Source organism: Acanthaster planci, linkage group LG06 (genome assembly GCF_054643075.1).
Source record: "Acanthaster planci isolate LZ-2023a linkage group LG06, COTS_SCS, whole genome shotgun sequence".
In the NCBI taxonomy this organism is placed as follows: domain Eukaryota; kingdom Metazoa; phylum Echinodermata; class Asteroidea; order Valvatida; family Acanthasteridae; genus Acanthaster; species Acanthaster planci.
The window spans coordinates 13,845,051-13,867,808 of NC_141782.1; the positions used below are offsets into that span (position 1 = coordinate 13,845,051).

The 22,758-nt window shown below is 42.6% G+C and overlaps 1 protein-coding gene across 2 annotated transcripts; it reads right to left on the minus strand.

Annotated features, from left to right (window-relative positions):
- Positions 1-2,146: 2,146 nt before the first annotated feature.
- LOC110988387 (transcription initiation factor TFIID subunit 4B-like) lies at positions 2,147-22,533 on the minus strand. Of its 2 annotated transcripts, none has more exons than XM_022251834.2 (12): positions 21,210-22,533; positions 19,659-20,159; positions 18,913-19,002; positions 16,902-17,225; positions 16,027-16,196; positions 14,498-14,667; positions 13,818-13,948; positions 13,356-13,481; positions 10,454-10,630; positions 9,257-9,316; positions 6,785-6,908; positions 2,147-2,817 (listed from the first exon to the last, which is right to left on the minus strand). In XM_022251834.2, exons 1-11 carry the CDS (start codon positions 22,497-22,499, stop codon positions 6,804-6,806), a joined length of 3,144 nt encoding a protein of 1,047 aa, XP_022107526.2. In that variant the 5' UTR covers positions 22,500-22,533; the 3' UTR covers positions 2,147-2,817; positions 6,785-6,803. The 2 variants fall into 2 exon arrangements, with proteins under 2 accessions (XP_022107526.2, XP_022107525.2); XM_022251833.2 differs by having other exon boundaries at positions 2,147-5,058.
- Between the last annotated feature and the right edge of the window lie 225 nt (positions 22,534-22,758).

The following is a 22,758-nucleotide window of genomic DNA, read 5'->3' on the forward strand; positions in this document are numbered from 1 at the left end:
ACGGCTACATTAACTTGTTATAGATGATGGTCATTCCGAATTCGTCTTGCATGTCTTTTATTTCTCTCTTGGTTATTTTATTTTCAAAAGCTGTGGCGGAAAAATAAATTACAAAACCAGTAGAAAGGAATAGGATCACAGGGAAAGACGCAAATTGCTGGAAAGTCTTAGGTGAACAAACTTAACTCGGAGGCGTTTTGGTCCAACCAACCCCATGCACATGCATATGGCGAACATACCGATAGCTGCACGTTGTCTTCGTATTACTGAACCCAAGAGGGCGCTAGGCATGCTTCCGATGATGTATTTTCAGCGTGTTCGCTCGCGTTTTTATAGTCATACCCCTGGTGTCATCGTATATTTAGGCAGGCATGAGCAGTATGTGGCAATAAAGGAAAGATTGCAGTTACTCAAAGTGCCAGGCCAGGTCAAGAGATCATACAGATTAAATTAAAAATACTAATAAAAAAATAGATATCCAAACACGCATTTCTTTTGTCTTTATTTTACATGACTTACTTGACTTGAGCCGATCTACCCATAGGAATACATGAAAGGACTTTTTGGAACTAGTTATGGCAGCTTCAAGTTTCCTCCGCATCTTTCAACTCACCGCCATATTTTTGCATTGCATTTTGGGATACTTCCCCGAGCAACCGGCTCAGCGGGTCGGTTACTTTTTATGGGTACCTGGGTAGCGACCAAAATAATGCGAGTGTCAAATCGAACGCAGTCGCGCTTACAAGAGTAACAGCGGGGAAGTCAGTGGCGTAAATTTGTACCGGTAATTGGGGGATCGGGAGTGTGTGTTGGGAGATGACTTTCTCCACTCCGCAATGAACCCGGGGTGGGTGGGTGGGTGTGTGCTTACACCATATGATACTATACAGGCAGTGATGTTAATGATACAGACGTACATCTGCAATATTACGTATTACCGATAAATAAATCTTCAATCAGAACGGCATGGCTTTTAGGATTGTTCTTTCTTTCGAGCGCTATTGAATACGCGTTAGGGCCTACGTTTTTGTTGTTGGGAACTCCAAAAATTCTTCACAATTCAAATTAATCTCTTTCCACGATAAAGTATGGGGGTTGATTCAATAGCCCCCCCCCAAAAAAAAGTAAAGAGGATGTAACCCCCCCCCCCACTCCTGGGATCATGGAAGAAATCGAACACGCTACTGGCAGGTTGTGGCTTTCGCCGGACAAGAACTATATGTACATGTAGATTGCAGGATGACTTTGGATGATGAACCCTCTTGCTCTTAACCGGGAAAGGGTCACCCTTATCGGTAGGTCGGGGGTGGGAAGTGGAGTCATTACTATACAACTTTCTGAAGGGAATAGAGAGGATTATTTATTTGGAAAATGGACAATCGTTTCAAGCAAAAGATGGTCCCCCAATCTAAAAACACGGGTAGGCTGCAGCTGGTTGAGAAAAAGTAGTACTCCGAGGCCACACAATGGTAAATTAATGTAAATTAAGATGCTCGAGGTAACGAATTTGGGACCACCGGAAATTTCGAATAGACATACACGTACTGTGAAATGTTCATTATAACTCGAATTACCCAATGACCATGCGCACAACCGACGAAGCGGAATGGCTCTTCCAAGGGGCGGGGATGTCAGTGAGAACTGACTGTAAACCTACTCGAGATCACGTTCTGGTTAACTGTGGAGGCAGACTCACCATGATGGAGGGATAATCCACATATGCAGCAAGGTATGAGACGGAGACAACCCCCCTGCTTTGTGTTGGTCATTGTCTTGCAGGAATCTGGGTAATTCCTTTCAGACATCTTGGGGGAATGTGTTAAGTAACAATAGTCTGGAATGTGTATAGGGATTGGACATGGTGGGGGGTACCCCTCGGTTTCATTTCTTGCTGGGTATAATAATCCATGGACTGTCCTCCTCACACCAATTACGAGTTTTACGAGCCTCGAACCAGAAAAACGGGATACTTACTTTGAAAAACTGGTCACGGTCACCCAATTTGAGACAAGCCACTCGCACGGCGCGCCAGCGCACGCGACCAAGCGACAAACCTCCGCATTTTTTAAAACTTCATTAACAGCTCGAAACGAAGACCTCGGTTAACTGGGTAGAAAAAAAAAATGGACAACGCACAAAGTACAAGTCGTTAAAAGTAATAAATGTTTTATTTGAACAGGTTTCACACTGTAAATGTAATGTATCCATTCCATGTTCTTTCCGTCTTGCTCTTTCTTTCTCCGTAATAAAATTATAACAATTTTCTAGATACACAAAAATGTCAACAAATAAAGGTCAACTCTTGTTTCTGCCTCGCGGCCCCATTCTTTTATACATATAGACACGAGGTCAAAGGTTAAACAAGCTGACTGGACTACAGCGGGCGTCCTCAATTTCAAACAGACCCGGCAATTAACATGATTCTCTTTACAAGAGCTATGTTGGATTCTTTATACAGTAATATTACTTTATACAAAAATCATTTAATTTACCAACAAAGTAGCCAGGTATGAACATAACGATAAGTTCATTTTGACTATGTGCTACAAATTGAAGGCCCTGAAATTAAAACAAACAAATGAACGAACACTTCATGTTTTATCCTCGTGGAATCAGTCTCTTTTTTTTCTCTTTCAACCACTTGCTGGGCATCACTGAAAAAATAGTCCGAATTGCCGAACTAATTTTATTCTGGATGATCATGAACAAACTTCAATAAAGACAATAAACATGCACGATGGGGGAGCTGGCATGCACACGAAGTTACCGTGAGATTCGGTGGTTGGTCTGGAACACAATATTGTCCCGTGTGTGTCTCTGAAAAAAAATATATATACTGCAACTCTTAACTGAGTCGTACGGCTCTGTTGTCCACGCTTACAGATATGCATGTATTCCTGGTCAGTCTTACAACTACATGTACATAAACTGGAAGTCAGCAATTGGTCTGGCCTTTCCAGTGACTCTGATATGTAGCATTGCCATTGTCTCACCTGAGCTATTAAAGCGATTGGTTTATCAAGCGTTGTCTTCAGGCAATCCTGGAGACAACGCAACAGTGACTGATGTGAGGTTATCATTGCCAAACATGTTTGCCTTTCAGCGTTGATAAGCCACAAGTGACACACAGACTACCAAGGGCCCTCCATGTTGTCATCATGGGTACGTTGTTTTGTGATAGGTTGTGCTACAACATGAAATGTAATGCTACAGCATATTCTTATGTGTCAACATAAGCTGCACTTCTGGCTGACCCATTGTATTCAACTTGGTCTGGTTGGCTACAACACTACAACAAAGAATAGAATTTTCCAGTCATGCTACAATGCAACAACGCGGGAAAGTCGGTGGTTCTTTCACGTTGCAACTCTGTTGAAATCGGGCCTGTCACAAGTCTGTGATGAGTGAAACGACAAGTTGAATGAAAACTTGAGTAAAGTTCATCTGAATAGCTTGTGACTTCTGATTACACAAGCAGACTCTGGATCAATCAACTTTTTATTACAGCTTAATCTCTACACCGCTCCCTACGCACTGTGGCCTGGCTGTTGAGTATTTTCTTTCACTCCGGTTTGTGCATTTATAATTTTAAAACACCACATTACGTGCTGAAAGATGTTAACCAATAACTTAATCATCTGAAGACCGACAACAGCTGAGACACTGTCCAGTCATATCATAAAACACTCTTTCCCTAGGACCAAACTAATATCTTACACTGATAAATTATCAATTTCAATACTATAAACAAGAGTTGAAACCAAATCCTCTATGAAGCTATTTCTCATGAATTTTACAATAATTTCTAAACACTTTGTCTTCGAATGTGCCACCGTGAGCATGTCTTTGTGGGAAAATTCACAAAGAATTATCTTTACTATTTTTGAGATGACGTCCGATATAAAAGTGAGCGCTTAAACAAAGTCACAATGGTGCATGTATCATGGCGAGGCAAACGTTTGCACTTTTTGTGACAGCTTCAGTTCCTAAATGTTTGTCTGAGAAATTAACCATCTTCCTTGCATTTAATTTAGAGTTCTGTTCTGCAGGTAATGACAAAAATCACATCCCACAAACTGAAACAAATAATAATAATAAATCTGACCTGAAACATGATCTCATAAATAAGAAATATCACCAAAGCTGTGGCAGACGATATTGAAAATAAGCATTACATTTTTTTTCATTCCCGTTATTAAAAGTTACCCTATCATTGCAATCCCTGTGTGTTCCTGCTTTGGCAAACTATAAAAAAAGGAATCAATCATATCTGTATTATGGACTGAAAGCTCACCAAATGCAATAGATGTAGTGTAAATACACGGCTAGATGTTGCTTGTACAAAACCTTTTTGGTATGGATGTCCGTCATGGTGGTGTTAAAGTTGTTCTAAGGTGGGAAATAACCCTGGCCAAAACCAGGACTGCAATTTGTGTCTGAAAAGGTGGTTATCGTGACTCAATTTTGAATATTCTAACAATAGATTGGTGACTCTTGCAGCACCAGCAATGTGATATTGAGTACTGTTACGGCCAAAAGACTAATCTGGAGGCCTAATTAAGTGCATGTCAGAGAGACAACAGGGAATGGTAGAAATGCTGAGTCAGCTACAATACACGACAGCAGGCTCTCGCATATTTCCAAGCCGAACAGCTGGCAGACTGCTTATGACATTACAAGCCTTTATGATGCTCTATCACATGCCCGCAAACAACTGAATACAATGTACAATAGGCACTCTCTATACATGTTATTTCACTTGGACATGATTGAAGCTCTTTATCAACTTCATGTGACTGGAAATGAAAAACCAATACGATGTTGTGCAAAATGTATTGTGCAGCACCACAACACAACGAGTGTGCCATTTTGCAAAGTTCACACAAGCTCACATCGATTTAAACTAGTCCGAGAAAGTGTGTGCCTTTTGTACGTTCTATATATATAGACTGGTGATGAATTTTCAGTTCGTAAGAAGAGCTGTCTCTGTCTGATTCAGCCCTCCCTCAGTGGCACATTGTGGGAAGGTTTACAGAGCATCATGGGAAGACAGTGGGGCTGGGGGGAAATTACAAGGCGTCATGGGAAGTTGTGCTTATCAAAAAGCACAAACAAGATGCAAATGCTAACTACCAAAGTTCAGCCATTTATGCACACATGCCCTGTGACGATTAGGCGAGAGTTTTTCAAGTTGGTGCTCAGACCCGCCGACCTTCCGGATTCAGAACTGGAAAAAAATAAAACCTTCTATTTCGAGATGTTTATTTTACTGATTTACCGATAAAAATGTAAAGAAACCATTTTTTTGGCTTTGTCAGACCGACGGCAAAGCCCCTAATTTCAATTTGGTGAGGTTTGGTCCTTGGCGGCTAGCGGTAGTGGTCCAGGATAACCTTTTTTTCTTTCTGTTTAGTTCTTCTGAAAAAGTAAACATTCTTTTCATTCTACCCTTCAAATTAAAGACCTTTATTTGTTTTTCTTCCGACCAAGAATATACTTTTTCTTATATTTTTTCTGTCCTTTTTTTTAATCTTAATAGAATCTGAGCACCAACTTTCTCAAAATGTTCGCCTCGACCAGAGGTTACTGGTAATGTTCAGAAGTCACTGGCACTGAAAGGTTGTCAGGAGAAAAGTATTTGGAAATATCTTGTTGCAGTACAACAGATCTTTACTTTTTGTTCTGTTTCATTTTGAACAAAAAATAAATCTTGGGCTATACTTACTGTCCGCAAAGACCAACAGTAGAGTGGCTTTTCAAATACAAATTTTCTTGGTCCTTATTTCTATTAGTTTTTGTGTGTAGCTAGAGGTGTGTAAGTATTGGGACTGAAGGCCTTTAGGTCCTGGCTTTTGTGTTCGCTTTCATGTGTTGTTTTTATTTGCTGTTTGGGTTGCTGGTTTTTTCATGCCGAATATATAATTAAAAATGTTTTATTTCAATGTCTTTATCTCATGAAACCAAAGTTTCACCCAAGTCCAAGGTATACCGCATGCCAGTACCGACTGGTCAATAACAGGACTACATGTAGTCACAAGAAGAACAGGTGTATCAGATTACAAATGCAACCAAAATGCAAAATTATAAAGCAACAAAAATACTGTAAGAAGGGGGAAAGTGCGAAATCCCTCAACATCCTGCATCTTATGAGACCACAAGTATGTCATCATTTTTCCATTCCCTTTTCAGTTATGTTTTTGATTAATGGAAAGGCTGATTCTTTCATCCAAATCACGACATAAGCAACAGATCTAACTTGAGACAATCCAAGAAACCTGTTTTAAAAATAGTTCTGTCTTTGTACCCTTAACCATATTTGTGAAGATTTTGGTTTTTGGAATTTTGGTTGAATTCAAGTAAATTTGGGCCTTTCTCTTATTCCTGCCATTTTTGAGGGGCTGGCAGTAAAATGTGCATTACTGTGTTAATTTCTGTCGCTTGGAAACATGATTTATTCACATGGAACTGGGAAGGAATCAATCTTCACCACAGAATTTGTCACCACCTATTTAAGGAAAAGCTGACTACTCTATTGCAAATCATTTGGCATGTAAGAAACTCAAGAACGACATGATGTTTCAAGTAAAACGACAAGTATCTAGAAATTTTCATGGAGATGAAATGCTTTTTCCCACCTGTTTTTTTTTTCCGAGCAAAATTTTGTTTGAGTTATTCTACTTGGTGCAAAGTGAAACAGGTAATAGGTCACAAAATAATGACCTGCTTCGCTGAAATACTTCAGCATATTTATACTTAGAAGTTTATAAATTATACATGGCTATACCTGACAGGGCCAGCGGGAGTTACTTCAAGAACATTTTAAACAGAACGTGTGATTTTTTTGTCTCTTGTTCCTGCTCCATGAGAAAGATGAGGTCCCGGAAATTAACTCTCTTGATACGCCGAATCTGAAGAGACAAAAGTGGACAAAAACAGAATACTCTGATCAATGAATGAAGTTCAAGAAAGCCTACAAATGTCATTCTTACCCCGTAATCTTGGCTACAATAGAGACAGATTGTTCTTGGTTGATCAACTTTGAATTGCAGAGATATTTTGAATTTTGTATTTTTGGTCAGTGAAATTCACAGTCATTCTTTTTTCTGATCCAAACTTTGCTTTAAACATCAACACTGACAATCGGGGTTCCCACAGAAATTTGGAAACCCATTTCCGTGACTATTTTCCGGGACTTTCCACGTCTTAAAAGATGACAACTTCCATGACATTTAACTCTACTTTTTAGATAAATCTTGTTTAGTACAATGAACTGGAAGACTGCCATAGCCATTACGACAGACTGGTAAGGATACAGCTTAGAATTTGTCATGTTTAATATTATTCCATTCTTACATCAAAGGGGCCCACAGGTCATTAACCACTTTGCGCCGGTGGCAGTTATCAATGTTGAGGACGCCGGACCGGGATGATTATCATTTTTTTCTGTTTTCAAAATTCTTAAAAAATTCCATCTTCATTTACTGGACACTTACGCCCACATGAAGGAATGTCTGGTGGCCACTGTAGCCTGACAGAAAAAATCCATTGACGCCCGAATATTTCAGCCAGGCCTGCAGCCTTGTAAGAAGAGCTCAGATTGTGCGGTGTTATGTAACTTTCTTTTGTTCCCAAACCCGGAACAGTGCGCTGCTGACCTCTATTCAATAGGGGCCAGATTAGCATGCAGCGGTGCTGTGTGGCTCATCGCTGCGGCGGTGGAGCGCTTTTGTCTGTGGTGGTAATCCGCTCGCTCTAAATGCCCAAAACCCTGGTATACTGTTTCAAAACAAGGCTGGATTATCTCCACTTTTGAGAGTGAAAAATGTCAGTGATGCCTAGCAGCCTGGTCTTTTGTTCGGAGTATAGTCTTTTGTTACAGGGCCCAGTTCCCTTTGTCCGATTTCAGGTAACCCGGCCAGGCGTATAAAGCATACGTCTCCGATTTCAGAATCCCCTGCACGAAGTGGTTAAAAATAACCTTTGCTAGATCTCGATTTCTCAGACTTTTCCCTGACTTTCTTTTCCTCTAAGGAACAGGATTCCATGATTTTGTTTTCCTCTGACAACAAGATTCTGTGACATCCAACATGTAAATGTCCTCTTTTCCCCCATCTTCCATGAATTTCCAAGGCAATTTTTTCCCCTGGGATGTTCAATTACTGCAGATGTTGAAGGTATGGATGTCTCTCATTTCTTTGCGACAGATTTGATTTCCAACAGACTAAATTCTTAAGTATGCTTTAATAAAACCTGTGATAGCATGACAAAAACCCAACGGGTTGCACAAAGGTGTAACCAAACCCTTTACTTAAGGGATATTTTAATTACCATGGGTTGGATACATTTGGATCCAGAAGGATATTCTAGCTGCAGGATTGGATTTGAAGGTGGAAATCCTGACCGACGATATGTCAGGTATGGGCCTGCACTGGTTATTGAAGGATGATGCAAGTCCTCATGTACAGTGAGAACCTTAAATTCAATGTGGAAGCAATGCCTGTTCTTTTCTTCTTTGCACATCATGTCTCATCCCCCAAGGGTATCATCTAGGAGTGATGTATCTGTCTGTCCCTTCCCTGCCAAGGCTAAAAACAACCTTTACTCAGGCTATCCCAGGTACATTTTTGAAATGGACACCTCTTGGAGCTATCTGAGGCCATACATCCACTGCAACCCGGTTTTGAAAGGAAATGTTAAGACTTGTTCACCAGTCTGAAAGACGTATATAAAAAAACAATTGCAGGTTTTAAATTCTAAACAAGCAAAACTGCCTGTCCAAATTTATTTGTGCCTGTCCTTGGGACAGGTGGCAAGATGAGACACCCATTCTCCCCCAATCCTTTGATAGCCTGCCTTCTTTGAGGGCTCATCACGGTCACTTCTAGCCATTAGAGAAATGCTGTTTCTGCAAAATTCTCATCACCACTGCAGTGAGATCACCGAAAAAACAGCCCTGCTATCCCACAAGGAGATTCCTATCTGGCAGGAAATATATCCACACGCTGGCTTTATTCACTGGACATGAATGAGGTACATGAATTTTGAGGCTGTGGCTTCATTTGTTTGCCATTAGCACACTTTCATGAATAGTCAAAGCCACAGACAACAAGGTCCGTCTAGTACCAAGACTGACATTATGGCACTTCAAAGAGATTTTAAGAAGTGTGTGGTGTCAGTACAAACAATCGACTGAGCAGCAGTGAGCATGCATGATACAGCATTCGTAATCATTGTCTCATCATATGTATATCCATACCTGTGTTGTGACTGATGGACTCCCTGAGGAACCTCCCATACCGAGAGATGAGGAACCAGACTGCAACGGAATTCAAACACAGCATTTAGCTCAAAGAATTTGTCATCAAATAAACTGAACCTCAAATGGTCAAAATGAGGCAGTCAGGAACAGATGGTCTTGTCCTATGAGGACCACCCCCCTTCAACTGTTCAAAATGACAAAATGTACTAACATCTCCGTGCCGCTGGTGTGGTAAAACTGTGTTTAAGTTGGGTCTTCCAACACAAAGACAGGTTAGTACACCTATGTGTATGTGTTCCCACATATACCGTAGGCCCCAAAGTACAGGTAGCATCTACTTTTCACATACTGAATAAATGGTTACACACAACAATCTGGAATGATTTCAAAACTCTTGGACTACATTCCTCTGTGTGCAGTAACCATAGGAGCTCTGAACGCTCATTCACCAAGTGAAGAATGCCAACTCTGTCTCTCTGTTTCTCTCAATACACATTTTGACATTCTACAACAAAGGTGTAGAGTATGTCAGTCTCTTGAACATCGACAGTTAAAAAATAAACTTTCTTTCCATCATTTATAAAACCTTGCCTCAAGAGGGAAGTGTAGACTTTTGATTCACACAACAGGACGGTAATTTGGTTTTCAGTGCTACTAAATTTTTCCTCATACGTGTAGTTTTGCTGTGCAAGGGGATGGACAAAACCTCCTCAATGCCTTTTAAACCTGTAGGTCAAACTTTGCTGAGGCAACGGTCTGACAGATTGGGTCTGACAGATTAAACCGTAGGTGAATGCCACAACTGCCAACGTGGCTGTGAAACAATACAAGTACTCTCCTGGGAGGGCAAAGTGGCCAGTGCAATGGGTCATTTATGGCAATGGCCACCCGAGTTAAGTTCAAGGCCTGCAGGTGTACAGTTGCTCCTTATCTTTATACTTGGAGACATTTATTTGGACAAGCTAGAAATTAGGCATGTGCCAGTGAATTTATACCAATGCCAGCCTTTGTTCACAGGGTAATTTCTTAATGACTGAAGGAATTGCTTAACTACTGCCGGTTACAAGACAACATTTTAGGGCAGCCTATATACCATTCGTATATGGCACTGTGAATCATTCGCAGAAGCAACCAATGATTAAAACTTCCTCGGCACTATTTTTCCTCAAGGTGAAGTTTTCTGAAAAGACCTACCCCTGGTGACGATCCTGGGGTGGGTGAATCTACCTTCCGCTTCTTTCGTGGCCCGATGGCAGCCAGGGCCGTCATGTTGGCCTCCTGTTGACGGATCTGTTCTAGCTCCATCTGCTGCATCTCCTTGGCTTTCTGCTTCAGCCGGGCCTGCTCTGGGTCCTCTTGCTTTGAGCGACTCTGAAAAAAAGAAACAAAAGTTGCACAAACATATATTCTTGTGTTTTCAAATAATAAACAATTAAAAAAAGAACTGATATGGAATATCGTAAAGATCCTGCTAGGATCAAAATTTCAGACCCTGTTATTATCTTTTGATAAATTATTTGTGGGAAGTAGCACATCGGATGCCACAAGAAAGGTTGGCTCATACTTGGCGTGAAAGTGAACACAAATGCAAACTTTGCTTCAGGGAGCATACCTGTTAAAATTAACCAAAGTTGAAAGTGTTCGACCGTGTGAATTTTCAGCATAACTGTTCACCAATCGTATCACAAAATTTGCATTAAAGTTATTAGTTTTCTTCTGGCAAATATGACAAGCCTGAAGCAAGCTGTGGTATTCCAAATGAACATACACACCCCCAAGGGAAGATCATTTATCCATCACTCAAGATTTGACATCAACTTTCACAAAAATGATCTCCCTGAAGGGTGCAAATCACATCTTGCTCTGCAGTTACAAATTTCCTTATTGTTTAGACTGAGCCACATTTTACACTAAATGCTTTTGTGTATGGATTGACTTTTGAAAAAATGCACTTTACAAATTGGTCAAAGGCTGTCTCCAGGGACTTGAGTGTATTAATCTCTTGGTCTTGTCTCCTTCACTTTTCTTATATCTGTGTGGCTTTATTGTGATCAGCATAACTATTCAATGAACTACTCAACTTAGTCTAGTGCCAGTCTAGTGCTTTCTGTGATGGTACTGAAATGGCCATTTAGTACGGTTTTACATTACTCCTCATAACTGATGTCAATCCCTTTATTTCAAGTCTCATTTGACAAAGTTAGATGTGCCTTTCACTATTAAAAACTTTTGGACCCCAATGACAAAATCCAAAAAAAAACAAGAAATGAACCCTTGTATAATTTCAACAGCAAATGTGTTTTCCATAATCTAGCACCAGTTCCAGAGACATTTTTGAATTCATAGTTGTATAATGGAAATGAATTTCACCTCAAATTTAACCACCACCCTTATATTATATGAAAAATGCAGTTGTTAAGAGCACATGTTGACAACAAAAGTAATTTGAGATGTTGACAACTTAAGAGCTTAAATCTGAGGGAAGCCCACATTTCTTACTAGAGGCTGACAGCGTCATCTATGTTTGGGGTAACTGATGAGTTTCCAGTTAAGGATCCCCATGGAGTAGGGGCTGGGTAACTGATGAGTTTCCAGTTAAGGCTCCCCATGGAGTAGGGGCTGGGTAACTGATGAGTTTCCAGTTAAGGATCCCCATGGAGTAGGGGCTGGGTAACTGATGAGTTTCCAGTTAAGGCTCCCCATGGAGTAGGGGCTGGGTAACTGATGAGTTTCCAGTTAAGGATCCCCATGGAGTAGGGGCTGGGTAACTGATGAGTTTCCAGTTAAGGATCCCCATGGAGTAGGGGCTGGGTAACTGATGAGTTTCCAGTTAAGGATCCCCATGGAGTAGGGGCTGGGTAACTGATGAGTTTCCAGTTAAGGATCCCCATGTAGTAGGGGCTGGGTAACTGATGAGTTTCCAGTTAAGGATCCCCATGTAGTAGGGGCTGGGTAACTGATGAGTTTCCAGTTAAAGCTCCCCATGGAGTAGGGGCTGGGTAACTGATGAGTTTCCAGTTAAGGCTCCCCATGGAGTAGGGGCTGGGTAACTGATGAGTTTCCAGTTAAGGATCCCCATGAAGTAGGGGCACGGTAACTGATGAGTTTCCAGTTAAGACTCCCCATGGAGTAGGGGCTGGGTAACTGATGAGTTTCCAGTTAAGGATCCCCATGGAGTAGGGGCTGGGTAACTGATGAGTTTCCAGTTAAGGATCCCCATGGAGTAGGGGCTGGGTAACTGATAAGTTTCCAGTTAAGGATCCCCATGGAGTAGGGGCTGGGTAACTGATGAGTTTCCAGTTAAGGATCCCCATGGAGTAGGGGCACGGTAACTGATGAGTTTCCAGTTAAGACTCCCCATGGAGTAGGGGCTGGGTAACTGATGAGTTTCCAGTTAAGGATCCCCATGGAGTAGGGGCTGGGTAACTGATGAGTTTCCAGTTAAGGATCCCCATGTAATAGGGGCTGGGTAACTGATGAGTTTCCAGTTAAGGATCCCCATGGAGTAGGGGCTGGGTAACTGATGAGTTTCCAGTTAAGGATCCCCATGGAGTAGGGGCTGGGTAACTGATGAGTTTCCAGTTAAGGATCCCCATGGAGTAGGGGCTGGGTAACTGATGAGTTTCCAGTTAAGGATCCCCATGGAGTAGGGGCTGGGTAACTGATGAGTTTCAGTTAAGGATCCCCATGGAGTAGGGGCTGGGTAACTGATGAGGTTTCCAGTTAAGGATCCCCATGTAGTAGGGGCTGGGTAACTGATGAGTTTCCAGTTAAGGATCCCCATGGAGTAGGGGCTGGGTAACTGATGAGTTTCCAGTTAAGGATCCCCATGGAGTAGGGGCTGGGTAACTGATGAGTTTCCAGTTAAGGATCCCCATGTAGTAGGGGCTGGGTAACTGATGAGTTTCCAGTTAAGGATCCCCATGGAGTAGGGGCTGGGTAACTGATGAGTTTCCAGTTAAGGATCCCCATGGAGTAGGGGCTGGGTAACTGATGAGTTTCCAGTTAAGGATCCCCATGGAGTAGGGGCTGGGTAACTGATGAGTTTCCAGTTAAGGATCCCCATGGAGTAGGGGCTGGGGAGGAGAAGTAATACCTTAGCAGCTCGTAACAGAAGCTCTCGTTCCTGTTCGTCTCTTCGCTTTCTTTCCAGTGAATCCAGCTGCTCAAAGAACTTTAATTGTGTCCGTACATCACTAGTTACTTCATATCTGGAGTCGTTCTGCAGACAGAAACCACAAAACAATAGTCAGAACTACCTTGGATAACCACTCAGACTGTACAGTGCACCACAGATTACAACAGATCTTAAATCATTGAAAAATATCATGGTTCATGCACGTTTGGCTGGTGCGTGTTGAGCATACGCAACCATTTACTACTGTAAGTTTCTGATTTTGCCAATTATTCAAATGAAAAGATACAAATTCGGCATGATTTTCTCCACTGGGTAGGAAACATACATGTACCAGACTTATTTTAGGATGAAGTCCCTCATAGGGAAAATTCATTGTGTTGGCCACATGTCTCATACCTAGTGCTGGTATGCAATGCTTACCCGGTAGATTTCCATTCGGTGCTTGGCTATGACTCCAAGTTTCTCCACGAGCCCCTTGAGTCTTTCTTGAGCTGCATGTGAGACCAGCTCCATCATATCGGGTGAGGCCTCCTGGATGCCATGCTTGACACCTGTCGATATTTAAAACATGGCTATTGTTAAATGGCTTGCTCTATTAAACCTAACTACCTCAAGACCCTCAAACTCCAGCTGTACGTTTTGTCAGGTTTTGACTGATTCAGTGCCATGCATGATAAATTTATTCAACTTAGATTGAAAATTAGTTAGATTGAGAAACAAAGGCCTAGGGTGATGGTGTAGAATTTTGTTTGTGTGGGGACGCACAACGGTTGATTCATGGAATAACTGGCTAGTTGTACCATAAACTGAACTGTGCCTGATTTTGCCAGGGTTGGTCATCAGTATATCGCTGGTATACCAATTCATACCAAATGACTCAAGACTTCAACATTGTTGAGCTGTTAAGGGGGTTAAGGGCTTAAAGGAACAGCTTGAGGGCCTAGCGACATTACTCAATAGGGATAATTGTGGGCATCTCTTCTGGCAATCTGTAGCCTGCAACCCTCCTCCCTAGACAGTGAAATGCACTGATGAATTCAAGTCACCAATTTTAGTCTACTGGGATACCTGGGTTGGACTGGAAGGTTGGAAATACTCACAGATTTCGTTAACTTTGGACTGGAGTGGTGCAGAGAAAAGGAACTTCTCCTCCTTGATGGAGCGGAGTTGGGTACCGATAAAGTCGGCATTGGTTGCGAGGATACGGGCGCTCTCCTCTGACAGATTTACACCGGCCATGGAAGTGACATCATTGATGTCATCATCATCCCTTCAGAGAAAGAGAATAAAGCTGATCAAAGGTACAGAAAGAATCTCGGAATATGAGTCACATTGAGGTAGCAGGATGCACATCCATCTTATTTCATAACGTGACTTAAAAAGGAAGTCTTGCATACGAACGGACACAAAGCGATAATAAGAGCCTACTTTTTCCAAAACAGAAATGTACGAATGAACAAAGATGTTCAAAAGGAAAACTGGAAACTTTTGCTTTATCCCGTCATCTGTATTAATCTGACCAGCACTCACAAATGATTCTGAAGGCCAGTTAGTTGGTTCTAGTTTCTACTATGAGAAAACTCTGGAGAATAATAAGTGTGCAATCCAAAAGAAAAGTGGTGATTTTCAAGGTGAAAATGTAGAGGGGTTATACGAATTTCCACTGTCCAAGATTCAAAAAGATTGTGGTGACTTGCGACACATGCTGATGGGTCACGAACAATAATAGCTTCACAAACACTCTTTACATTCTTTGATTCGTGGAACATACCCGGCGAAATAGGCTGATGCTGAAAAGTGCTTGACTTTGTACACTTCCAGAATAAACACTTCCAGAATAACCGTTCACCAGTCTCATCACAAAATTTGAATTAGTTTCATGTTATCGCCTTTCACAAGGCAAATGAACCCAGCCTGAGGGCAGTTTTGGTATTCCTATGTGCCAGCCACCATGCACCAGCAACTCATATCCCATATTGCAGATTACTGCAGTACTCAAGCGCCTTTCACAAGGCAAATGACCCAGCCTGAAGGCAGTTTTGGTATTCCTATGTGCCAGCCACCATGCACCAGCAACTCACATCCCATATTGCAGATTACTGCAGTACTCAAGCGCCTTTCACAAGGCAAATGAACCCAGCCTGAAGGCAGTTTTGGTATTCCTATGTGCCAGCCACCATGCACCAGCAACTCACATCCCATATTGCAGATTACTGCAGTACTCAAGCGCCTTTCACAAGGCAAATGAACCCAGCCTGAAGGCAGTTTTGGTATTCCTATGTGCCAGCCACCATGCACCAGCAACTCATATCCCATATTGCAGATTACTGCAGTACTCAAGCGCCTTTCACAAGGCAAATGAACCCAGCCTGAAGGCAGTTTTGGTATTCCTATGTGCCAGCCACCATGCACCAGCAACTCATATCCCATATTGCAGATTACTGCAGTACTCAAGCGCCTTTCACAAGGCAAACGAACCCAGCCTGAAGGCAGTTTTGGTATTCCTATGTGCCAGCCACCATGCACCAGCAACTCATATCCCATATTGGAGATTATTGCAGCACTCAAGCAGAAACAGAAACATGCGCACACATCATTCATCAACAAACCTTAATACCCGGCCACTTACTTAAATCCAGATGACGAATGGTCCTTGACCTTGTCCTTTTTACTGGTACTGGAGGAGGAGCTACTGCTCTTGCTAGAGGAGGACTTGCTAGAGTGACTCTTGGACTGGCTGGACCGGGAGGAGCTGGAGTGGCTAGGGGTGGGGGACTTGCTGGACGAACTTGTTAACGTCTAGTAAGCGTGATAATAAAGAAAGGAGCTGACCAGCGGTTCGGTTCTGACCATCATGGTCACTACTCTTTGCAAGTACGGTGCGTTCAGCATGTTTTAGTGTGATGTGCTACATGTATAGCAACATCTGGCAACGAGACTGGACCACTTGCATGGCTATTGAATTCATCATCGATGTGATGAAAAGTCGGTTACACTCTTTCTATTCAGTAAGTTGAAAACCACACTGTCAAAGTAAAATGAGAATGCTGGTGCATCCTTCATATATGAACTTTTTAAAACTGAAATGGGACGAACTCAAATGTATAAATGCTTATTTACAATAAAACCAGCAGACATGTTATTTTGAGATTAAAGGTATTGCCAGAGAATGGATTAATAATGAGACTAGTAAACCATTCATGATGAAATATCTATGGTAAGCTAAGATGGCAGTTCTCATTTTGTGTGAGTACCAATGCAAATAGCAATCTGTAATGAGAAATGTAGAGCTTCTGCTACAAATGTACATCATTTGATATACATTTAAGCTTGTGTAAATAGCATGTACTTTGCAAAAGTATCCTGAAAATGGCATTTTGTTTTGCCTGTGCAATCATGCTTATTACAAGCTGGCCTTAAATTTGTCAGAATGGCACTCTAGGTTCAAACGACGACAAGACAACCTGCCACCTAGCGACTGACCATCTCGCATCCAACACACACCTGTGGCTTAGACTTCTGGGCAAAACTCTGAAGCTGTGTGACCTTCATATTCTGCTGTTTGCTCTTGGCCGCTGCCTGCTGCTGCTGCAGGTGAAGTTGCTGCAACTGCTGCGGCGTCAGGTTGAGCGTGGGGGCTTTGCCCGGTCCGGTGGCCAGGGTGGAGACGAGGGTTGGCTGGGAAGCCGCAATGCTAGACAAAGTCCCTGTGGTGGCTGGACTGGACGAATCCATGGTCTGGGCTGCTGTGATGGTGGGTGCGCTCAGCCCTTGGATCTGTAAGGACCCGCCTTTTTGAAGTGTCTGGCGAAGCAGGGGCAAACTTTTCTGAAAGAGGGAGTGAGATGGAACAAAAGCCGTAAGTATGCTCCCACAAATGAAAAAGTTCAAATGACCAAACAGCTTTGTGCGTATGAGTAATGACAGTCTCCACATGCTTTTTTTCTGAATAAATTTTCAAAAGGTTGTCCAAGACCAGTTTAAAACAAATTGAACTGTTTGGCCTGTTAGTCCCTAAACCTTGGTTTCTTACAATCTCTTTTTTCTACTGCATCCAACAGAATCCAATGACAGCAAACCAACTCTTACAATGTTGTGTGACCTGTTGAATCCAAAGGATCCCAACACTGCGGCAGTGTGAAGACTGCAGGATCCAACAACAGGCCTTGCACTAACTTTTTTTCCTGGAAAGCCCACCGGGCTAGTAAACTGGGTTTTTTACTAGCCCGTTTGGAGTTTTACTTAGTTTTACTAGCCCGTATGCAAAAAAGAAAACCCAAAATTGTTGTTAGCTTTAATATCAATGAAGAAAATAAACTGCTGATGTGAAAAATAAGAGGCATGATTTGCTGTAAGTCACATGCACTTATAGTTAAAGGTTTCGCAATCATGCATTTATTATCACCAAGAGCAATACATGTGTTTTGATCTAAATTTTAACACTACAGGTAGTTTCTATATTGTTTTTTTTTCAGTAGCCCACCGGGCAACCAAGGAACCAAGTCCAGATAGCCCGGAGCACTTTTCGCTAGAATTTGTACGCCGGACTAGTACTTTTTCGAGGCCTGCAACAATACAATGTGTAAAGGAAAACAAGTTGGCTGCCTGCTGAATTGGACAGGACCCATGCAATGCAGTGTTGTGCAAAGCCTACAAAGTCCCATAGACTCTTACATCCAATACTGGATTCCACTGAACAGTATTATTCAAAGATTTGGCCTTTGTTCAGCAAGCTCCAGCAGCAACATTCTGATGGAGCACACTAAGTCTTATCATTAACATACTGTCATCTGATTGGTCATTTGCAGAAGACGTCACTATGTCAACTGCAGCTTGTCAAGGCACATCTTTCGTCTTTCTCCTTCTCTGAGATTGCTAAAAATGTGTAGTTTAAGCTCATATGTAAAAAATCTAAACATGTTTATCTTGCTGGTCGGTTGTTCAATCACAATTTTCCTCTTACAATTTGCTCTCATTTTATTACTTCATTGTTTTGACATTGTTTGTAATTGTTGCCGTCATTTTAATGGGTGTGATTTTAAAGAAGTCAGCACATTATTTCTAACCTAAACAGGTTTTTAGAAATAGGTATTTTTAGCTGTTTTTCTCAGTTTTTCAGTCTTGCAATGTTTACTTGTTCCATGGGGCTATTCAAACAAAATGCAGAATATCACAATGTTTCTTAACAGAACAAAAACTTCTGCATTGAAGAGTGTAATTTATTACAAAATCCTGTCTGCCCCTAACAAATGAATAGGAACTGTCAGATAGGGCCCAGCCCAGTTCAAACATACTGTTCGATCTTACTAACACTCTTCACTCCTGTATTCAATCTTCAGCACACTACTGAATGGCGTACATTGCAATAACACAGACATAATTTTGCAGCACACACTATTTACTATGTAACGTGTCATGTACTGAAAGTAGAGTGTGTGGCATCAACATGTGCTGTGCATACCCAGTGGACACAATTTGGCTTCAGTTACTGAACTTTTCAGATACGCGTACATACCTTCAGGAAGGGAATAAGGTACGGTTGAGGGGAGGACTTCAATTCCTTCTGAAGTTTCAAAGTGAACTCTTCAGGTTCCGTTTTACCGTCCTACAGAAAACAACAAATTATTGGCGTTATGATGGGTGTTACCATCATTGAGACATAAATGCTAGGCCTCCAAGACTCTTGAAACTCACTAAACAGAGATGATGGAAGACTGAGAGATCAAGGAATGTTTAGTGGCTTGCGGCAGTTAAGCTAACCGGTGTGAACTCCTAACTTTTTTAACTTCCTAGATATTTGTGTTAAGGGCCTTTTCAGAATTTCCAACATCTTCAAGTGATTTTAACAGGACCTGAAATTATCAACCATAACAAAGCCAGGGGTTGTTTGTTAAAATCTTGCTGTCATTTTGACATCAATGTGGTGAAAATTGGATAGGCCAAAAATGTATGAACTTTTTTCATTGACGTGTCTGATGTAAATCTATGTGGGCTTACATTTATAGGCTCTTTAACTTCTCATGATTGTAACAACAAACCTGTCAGCTGGATTGATTCCAAACGTCACACTTGTAATGATAATGAGTTCCTTTACATTCATGCTAAATTTTAAAAATGTGGGTATGGGACAGCTGAATCCTTGGGGGTGGATGGGATTTTCCCCCTCCCCGAACTGTGAGTGAGTCCAAAAGTGGTGGGGTACGCAAACCTGCTACAGTTACATGTATGTTATTCTTGTCAACACAAAAACATCACACTCACAATCAAATTCTGTACAAGTTCTTTGACATTCTTGACGGTTTCTGCCGGCTGGTTACCATTGGATGCCAACTTTATCAATGTTGTCAGAAAGTTCCGGCACTTCTTAACATTTTCCATGGCAGACTGAGACATTGGTATGGGCTGGGGCTGGGCACCAACTACAACTGGCTGTCCCACACCGGGCGTCCCACCAACACAAACGGCACGCTGCACCCCGGATACCGTCACGGCCACAGTCCCACCCGCTGACACACCCACCATCTTGGGTGTGGCCGCTTGCACCCCTTGGCCACTTATGCTGACAGGCGATCTGGGGCCATCAGCTTTGGACACAAACGTCACGGGCGATCCTCCCACCATGACCTGGGCGCCTCCCTTCAGCTGACCCACAGTTGCATTGGTGGTGTTCAGAAGCTGACCCACGTTAGGCCGTACAGGTATGCTGGACTGGACAGCAGAGGTGGACTGGGAACTAGGTCTCTGTAATGCTGGGGAGCCAGGCTATAAAAGTGGAAGGTGCAAATGGAACATCTGTCAGTTTAGTCATTATGGTCTTGTAATATGCAATGAGCAAGTTTAGTATTAAGAGAGGGTCTGCTCAAAATAAAGCTTGTCGCAGGTTGGTTGAGAACATGCGGCCACACCCCAACTCCCAGGAACTGAACATGTTCAGGTTACCATGATCTCAGGTGCCTTATTCCCCAATGCCCTTTGCTTTTTGAAATACTGAACTGGTTTACTACCAAAGAGAGCCTACCTTGCATATGTTACTATCCTCTTTCAACTACCACAGTATACCATTTTATTTTGGGAGTCTACTAATAGAGCAACTGTCTACAGCTTGAAAACAAAAATTACCTAAACAGATTACAATTTTTGCACTTTAAAATTTCGGAAGCTTGGGGCAAATAAATGTGCCTGTAAATGCAGGGCTTCAAAACCATTTAGAATTGTCTTTCAGAAAGACAAATACATGTACGTCAATTCCCAGGTTGTAATTTGTTATTGGAGCGTGATCCCTGGCTACATGGGATGGTGTTTCAGGTTTAATGGCTTCTAGCTAGCGCCCCCAGAACAAACATATTGACAGATGGGAATAGCCATGATGATTCAGGGGCTGGATATCTCGGTTGGTAGAGCAATAGATACGAAGGTCACAGGTTCAAATTATGCTTCAGTCAATTCTTTGTTCATCTCTTTATTATCATTTAAAAGTGCCTAGTCAGTTTCCCATATACATGTATTTTGTTTCAAATTTTTTTTTCCAAATTACAAAAGAGAAAAAGTGAGGAATTGGGTAGGCCCAGACCTGAATCTGCGCAAATTCCAACACTGCTTAGTTAGAGTACAGTCACATGAATGCCCCTTTATCACTTTGTACATGTACTTTGTATGATGGGTTTGTAAAAGTAAGTGATTTTGGCCTAACCATACAAACTCAGCTGGGCCAACAGGATTCCTATCAAAATCAAAATGAACTTGAGTTTGGATGACAGTCTGGATCCTGGACTACAAGAACGTATTTGACCTTTCTGAAGCAGGGCTACATACCTGCACCTGTCTGAATGTGACAGCCCCTGGCACTGTCCCACTTGGTAAATGCTGTATTTGGCTCCCAGGGCCAATTGAACTGTTCACCACAGCATGGATGTTACCGTCCTTGTTTATCAACATGACACCTGGAGGTAAAGATGTACCCTGTGGCAGACGAAACTGCACAGCTCCACCACCAGGCGTTCGGGGAGCGATTACTTGTGGTGACGTTAATCGTACATGTTGCACCTGAGGGCTTGCAGCGATAAGGTTAGGCTGTCCAGAAGTGGCAACGCTTGACAGTTTCACTTGGGATACGGTCGTGGTTGCCAGGGTGACAACTGAACCGCTGGAAGCATTGGACTTGATGCTGGGAGTTTGAACCTGTAATGAAGGTGCAGGCCGCAGAACTATCTGGGGCTGCGTAGTGGCTGCACTCACAGGTGATGCCGTTTGGTGCGGTGTTGGGGCTACAACAGCTGTTTTAATGGGTTGCTTTGCACCGGTTGTCAGATGTTCCCTTATTGTTTGTGCTGAGTTGGCCTGACTCTGTCCACTGATTCCTGTGCTCGGTGCTGAGCCAGAACTTAAGACACTGCTTGTTACTGTAGTCAGTGCTGTGCCGGATTGTGTTACTGGTTGTCCTTGCTGTTGCACACTGCCTAATTTCACAACTGTTCTTGCTTTCGAATCTAGCACTGCACTTTTGACAACACTGATGTTGGATATATTTGCAGCAGTTGAAACAGTAGTTAATGCGGTGCCACCCGGTAGTGTAATGACTCGTACACACGTTGGTGGTGTAGGACTGGGAGCAGACGGCGTTGGCTTGCCGCTGCTGGAGTTGGCAACGGCACTGTTGATTGCAATCCCATTCCCAGGGCGATTATTGCTCTCCTGAACTGCTGGCGCTGTGCTTGGATTCTGCTCCTTACTGTTCTGGGCATTAGCAGCAGTTCCAGAAGCAATGGAGGCGAGGTTGTCGGGGGCCTTATCCCCGCCAGAGGAGGGCTGTTGCAAGGTTGCCGTGACCACGACGGTGGGGACCGCGGCGGCCGTACCCGGTCCATCTTGGCCCGCGTTGATTTGCGATGCGGTCGGGTGCGTTGAATTCTCGGTCACGTCCCCTGGAGTTGCACCAGGTTTACTCACATGATTCGAGCCAACAGCGGCTGTATCGAGTGAACTGGAAGTTGCTGCAGTGTTTCCAGCAGCGAGTTTAGACTCAAGTGATCCAATCAGTGCGCTTACTGCTGTTTCGTCGACAACAGACGAAAGAATATCTTCGATGGACGTTGTGCCCGCCATCTTTACCCCGCGATGGCATAAAAGATAATGAAAGAGCGCATGCGTGAAGATACTATTATGGGATTTGTCAGCTGACGAGAGGGCGCTAGACATTCTCAGGCTTCGTCGTAACATCTTACGGCTATGGCTGGAAACAACACGTGTGTTTACGGTTAGCCATTGGCTGGAGGCTGCAGTCACTTTCGTGTCCACGTACGTTATTTAAGGCCATAGCCACTTGATATGAACAAGGTACGGCTTCACAGACGTTGATGGCTCG

Bases quoted from the DNA above. Each gene is read 5' to 3' on its own strand.
- LOC110988387 (XM_022251834.2), bottom strand. From the start codon at position 22,499: ATGGCGGGCACAACGTCCATCGAAGATATTCTTTCGTCTGTTGTCGAC. The intron at 20,160-21,209 runs GTATGTAGCCCT...CCACTTTTATAG, and splicing joins TCACATTCAGACAGGTGCAG to CCTGGCTCCCCAGCATTACA. The intron at 16,197-16,901 runs GTGTGTGTTGGA...CACGCTTACTAG, and splicing joins CCCAGAAGTCTAAGCCACAG to ACGTTAACAAGTTCGTCCAG.